Raw genomic sequence first — 5,943 nt, forward strand, 5'->3', positions numbered from 1 at the left:
ACTATACAAGAGTAAAACTGCATTTAGAGCTCGTATGCAATCACTTCTACATATAAAGCACAAACACACACGTATCAGGACAAAAATATATATTTTTAAATTGAATTAAAATTTAATGTTATCGGTATTTGACTTTTAGTACATAATTTGTTTTTTTCCAGTTCTAAGATGGCAAACCCTCTTCCTCAATGGAGTACTTCCAGGGGCAAGGGAAGGGACTTCCGGTGGCAAGGGTCAGAGGTTTGGGGGGGGGGACGGGACATCTGGTCCCAAGATAGTGACCAGGGGGCGGGGCATCTGCCAAGGGGTGGGGCTACTCATACAACCCTCAACAGCTTGCCAAAATGTGGTAAGCAGCCCTCCACACAAAATGATTGCCCACCCCTGCTCTAATGCCAAGTCATAGCTGTGCAGCTTGGGAAGAGCGAGAGACGGTTTTTAGCCTTAAGGCATGACTGCTGCAAACTCGAGCTAGCACGAAAACTGATCAACATGTGAGTTGCTCAAAGTGCAATGTGCAACAAGTCCCTCATATGTAACCTTTATCCCCTAAACCAGCTAGGGAGAATCTAGGTGAGCATTATATGTGAAGAAAAATGATACCCATGGGTCTGTAAATTTGGCATGGGAAAATTTGGCACAACTCTGGGAACCATGGCAATTAACATTGACAATGCTTTCCCCCCTTCCTCCATCACCAAATTACTAAACCTGTGGGGAACCCCCCCTCCCCTTCTATGCAATGGATTGGGTTGATCCACGGCCAGACCTAGCACACCAGCTGTGACCTGGCGCACAGCCCTGGACCTGGTCTGATCCTGCATGCTGGGTCTGATCCTGCATGCTGGCTCCAGAGCCACATGCAGAGACAAACTTGGATGAAGCAGGGTTAAAGCTGAAGCGGTTTTGTTATAATCATATTTCTATAGGCAACATGTGATTATAAATTAGAGAGATTTAGCAAACTTGTATTGCTACAGGCTTCTGCAAGTGCAACAGTTAAAGTGCAACAGCTGCTGCACTCTACTGCAAGTGAACATTTGTCCATGCCAAATACTGCTATGAACAAAAAACTCTGTAATGTAGACAAGGCTTTTCAGAAAGTGTAACTTCCTGTACTCAATCGAAAACAACATGCATCAATACAATTAACATGAAAAGAATTTAGCAGCAATCCTAAACATAATTTATCCATGTGAACTCAACTATGGTTTAAACATTTGTACATGACCATCCTTGACTTTAAGCTATTTCTACCTTAGAATCATAGAAAATTAAGATTAGAAGCGGCCTCAAGAGGTCATCCAGCCCAACCCCCTGCTCAAAGCAGGACCATTCTGAAGTAGGACTTAGCAAAAGATACCTCAAAGACACGTTTAGCAACAATGCAATCTAGAAAATCTGAGCTGTTTCCATTACCTTTGCCTTCCTCCAGGATTTCCACTCTTGTAACTCAGCTTTGTATTCTTCCATTTTTTTTCCATATTCTTCTATATATTCTTCCAATAGTTCATTTATTTCAGCTTGAATTTCTTCTTCAAATGCTTTTTCATCTGATCTTCGATCAACCTCTTCCCTTCAAAACAGTTTGTTATAATTTGACAACGTACCATGCATTATTAGGTCTATATGTTGTATTATTGAGCTTATAAATGACAAAATAAACATTACAGAACAATGTTATATTCAAAGTTGAATCCTGTCACTATACCAAAAATATGTTCTACTGAAAAATTCATTCACATCTTAGCCTTCCTTTCATTTACATTGCCACAGAGGGTAATTTTTCAAACAATTCTCAGCAAAGTGACTCTAGCAGTACTATCTTTTTCAAAAGTTCAGATAAATACAAAGAAAGTTTTGGAATCCTGAGATGAGTTTCTTATTAAGCAACAACAAACTCCAATTAGTAAATTAATTTTCACGTATGACAGTTCTTCAATGCAGAATTTAGCTAATCTCACCCCTTTGTTGCCATTAGTTTGCAAGTGATTGCATTCTCTTAAAATAAAATTAATTAGAAATTAATAAGCTAGTGTGGTGATAAAACTAAGTAAGTCATAAAATAAGTGAGACATTCCAAAACAATTTATATGCAGCATACAATAAATACTTCAAAATGGCAGGGAATTAGTGTCAAGATTTGTGATAGATTCTAAAAGAATGGAAAGTGGACAGTAACTATCAATGATGAACTTAATTCTGCCTTTATTTGTTATCCTCTGGAAATTTCTCTCTGCTACAATAATTACTTGTAACTTTTAACCTAAAAAAGGAAGAGTAGCAGGTTCACCCTATAACAATTGTTGGCTGAAGGCTTATCTTAGTGTTTATTTCATGTAATTTTTGAGTTTCCAAATTTGACTGTGCTCCATGAAATCCAACTGCTGGCTCATGAAGTAACAAAAATGTTATCAAAACATACTTTCGCAAATATAGTTTCATGGGTGTATTAGTAAACTTCTGAAAGTCACGCAGGGATTTTATTTCTTTCCAAACTTTTATGATAGTCTTGAGCAACATTCGATCTTTTTCTTGTTCGGCATCTCGAAGTCGTCGAGTTTGCCTACAAATATATACAAACAAAATTGAATTTACATAACTAGACAAAACAATACAGAGAGAATCTGCGATGTAGTAATGATGTTGTTTTCAATTTGACTGATGTCTGCAATGACTTTTAAACCAAGAAAGCATAAAAACCCACATAAAATTTGAAGATGATAACACGTAGTTTCCTTTAAGATCTGCATTCTATTCTTTTAAATTATGGACAATCTGACTCCAATTATAGTAATTCTTCAGTTCTCCAAGTCTTCAAAAAGGCTTATTACAGCTGTATATTATTAAAAGCATTTTAACATCAATATATGTAAACAATAACCCAACACTGCTGCTATGAAGTAATGCCTAGTACAGTCACACATTACAAAACACTTTTTAAAATTAACAGGCTGAACTCCTGCATGAATGAAATGGACTAATAAATGGTCAGTCTGCAGTCTCAAACCTGGGGCCTCAGCCTGACCAATAAAGCCATTCATGCCAGCTGGCCAACCTAAAGCGGATCATCCAGACTGGTCAAAGCTGACTTGAAGCATCCAGCAGAGCCTCACCCTCCACCCACTCCCTGTCACTGGAGTGGCTGGCTGGAGTCTGCTAATCTGCCACTTCCCCCATATAAACCCCTTAGCTGGAACAGGAAGTGTCTGAGCAATAGGGTTCTACCTGACTCTCGACTGTGCTGCAGCTTCTTTCAGTTTGATCCTAGACTCTGCTCTGTGACCGATCTCCTGGCTTCGCTTCTTGGTAATCTTGCTCTCTGTCTACTCCTTCAATCCCTGGATTCAGCCTGCTCCTCGACTCCACTCTCTGACTGATCTCTCAGCTCCCTGACCTGGTTTGTCCTTGGATACTGCTTGCCATCGTGGTCCTGGTCAGCACCTTGATCCCTCAAGTGGCCCTAGACCCAGCTGTCCTGATCCTGGCATGACACAAACAGATGAATCTGGCCCAGCATGTGTAGACAGCAGCCAATGAGAACTACGCATCTATGAAGTAATGTAAATCATGTCATTGCCCTGGAGGACTCCAAACACAAACAAAATTAACAGCTTCTTTTGGCTTGGTGTAGATATTTGACATTTGGAACTATTTCCATCTTCTACATCATTACATAAAGGATATGTGAGTTCAAATCTTTAAGCAAGGATGTACTTCTAGAAAATAAAGTCTATTTTCTTTTGTAATTGGATTTGTAGGATGAATTAAATGACTATGGTCTCAGTACTGTCGTGATAGTTAATTGCCTAGTAAACACAAAACTAATTTACATAAAAAGATACTCAACCTAGAACATTACTGTTCTAAAACAGGATACTTAGCAGTTTTTTTAAAGTTAAGATCCAGATATGCAGTAGCTTATGTTTATTATTTGCACGAACTTTGTTTCTGCTTTCAAATACTTGTATTTTATTCACTCCTACACTACATTAATAAAATACGTTAGGGCTTAAGCTTGAGAAATTACCCAGAGTGCAGCTGTTGAACTAGGTTATAAGCCTTTGTCCAGCCTTTGTCCAGAAAAGTCTGTGACATCTTACCTCCACAGCCCACACCAACTTATTTAAAAGAATGATAGGGTAACTTGATAGCTCTGAATTGTACTAAGTTGAGCTACAGCAAATGAGAGCAGGGGGTAGAGCTGTAGAGTACCAAGGTCCTATGTAGCATCTTTCCAGCCAAAACCCAACATTAATTTTTCTTTCTAGTATATGTTTATTATAAGGCTGTTTGTTGCTGCTGTTAATGTTTTATTTACAGGTTTTGATTTGTTTGTCTTTGAGTTTACTACTGTCTGTATTGGTTTTAATACATTTATTTATCGATTCATGCCTAAATGCTTCCAGTTATGTAGCCAAAGAAAAAATATCTTCTTTCATCAGAGAAGTGTATCCACACCCTAAGGCTCTGAAGTGGCATTAATAGCACGTGGTACCTTAATTTAAATGTATTTTATAAAAATACCAATTTTTTAAATCATTTTTGAAGCGGGACTGTTTTCAGTAAGCCTTTTCATTATAGACATTACATCCTAGTAAAAGAACATGAAACAGCAATCAAAGATGGTAGGGAAAAGGAGAGGTTTTGAAAGAAAGGAAAAATAATAAAAGAAAGAGGAAGAAAAAGCATGTGTCAGGATAGGGGGGCAACTGGGGAGAAAAGAATATGGAGGACAAGAAAAGAGACTGCAACGATGAGAGGAATTTTCAGTGCACTAGACAACTCCCCTGCTTAAGTTGTTATAGTTGCGGTTTTAAGTGCATAAGATCCTATACTGTGCATGTGCAGTAGTCATTTCAGTTAAGATTATTCTAGGAAGAGTGAATTCTTGCTCTTGGCTGACTTAAGTGACCTAGTTTTGCTGTAGGCATGCGTAGTGGCTAGCATCCACCTGCTGAGTGCAAGGTATGGCATTGTGTGCAATAGCGTGGTAGTGTATAGACAGGCATTTGATTGGATAGGACATGGTCTGAGCAAGTTTTCAATACAAAGTTTGATGATGGGAATTACTGCAGACTGCATGAGGTAAGTGAGAATCTGTTTGGACAGTACACAGTCTGAGTGTGTGCTTGATACAAAACTTTCTGATGAACAGGCCAGAGCGTGAAGTGATTGGATGAGTAAGATGGGGTGAAAGAGTCTGAATTTAGCTTGTGTGTTGGAGTAGGAGGGGGTTTCTGCTTCAGAGGGAGGCTCTGATCCATGAAGTGTACTGATTCTGTCAGGTTTGACCTAGAAACTACTATACAAAGCCCAAGCAAAAGTCTCTGTTATGTAACTAATGCCCATCTGCAATGATAAGGAGGAGACAGTCTTAGATAAAGGAGGCTTGAAAACAAAAGCAGAATCAGAGGACTAGGGCAAAGAGCTAATTTAAATATTAAAAATCACACCCCTAGGTGGGGAGAAAGTATGCTAATGAAACATACATGTATGTAAATGAGATACATAGCTAAATCACAGGTATAGAGACATGCTCAGTAAAGAACTCCTTGCGTCACTCCCTTCTAACCAATTAGCAAACAAGAATGATTACGAAGGTCCAATACTCCTGTATAAGAGAGGCTTAGAATTAAAAATCTGTGTGCTTGTTACGTGAAATTATTCCGCTTGCACCTTGTATTGCTAGCAATAAATCTTTATACTTTCACCCCTGGTATCTTTATGGGCTTTTGCATACCGGGCACGATCCCAGACTTGAGCTGGGGCTCAACAACGTGGCAACACAATGAAAATTAAGACTAGATGGCTAACTCTCAAAGTGATACTGGCTAAAATTCCTTTCCTTCATAGATCAAGGGTGGGCAATCTGGCCAGAAGCTGCACTCCAATTCCCAGCAGCCCCTGGCCCATAGATTGGGCCAATCTTCATGGAGGTTC

General features: G+C 39.0%; 1 protein-coding gene across 3 annotated transcripts in view; it reads right to left on the reverse strand.

The window, feature by feature from the left end:
• Positions 1-1,357: 1,357 nt before the first annotated feature.
• CC2D2A (coiled-coil and C2 domain containing 2A) overlaps positions 1,358-5,943 on the reverse strand; it is a 72,915-nt gene continuing 68,329 nt past the window's right edge. The window contains exons 14-15 of one of the 3 annotated variants that reach the window (XM_025192613.1): positions 2,426-2,566; positions 1,358-1,576 (exon numbers count right to left, since the gene is read on the reverse strand). In XM_025192613.1, coding sequence (XP_025048398.1) covers positions 1,393-1,576; positions 2,426-2,566 — 325 coding nt within the window. In that variant the 3' untranslated portion in view covers positions 1,358-1,392. The remainder of the gene's footprint in view (positions 1,577-2,425; positions 2,567-5,943) is intronic. The other 2 variants (XM_025192609.1, XM_025192621.1) reach the window with 2 other exon arrangements.

The sequence above is a fragment of the Alligator sinensis genome, unplaced genomic scaffold (assembly GCF_000455745.1).
Source record: "Alligator sinensis unplaced genomic scaffold, ASM45574v1 scaffold104_1, whole genome shotgun sequence".
NCBI lineage: Eukaryota > Metazoa > Chordata > Crocodylia > Alligatoridae > Alligator > Alligator sinensis.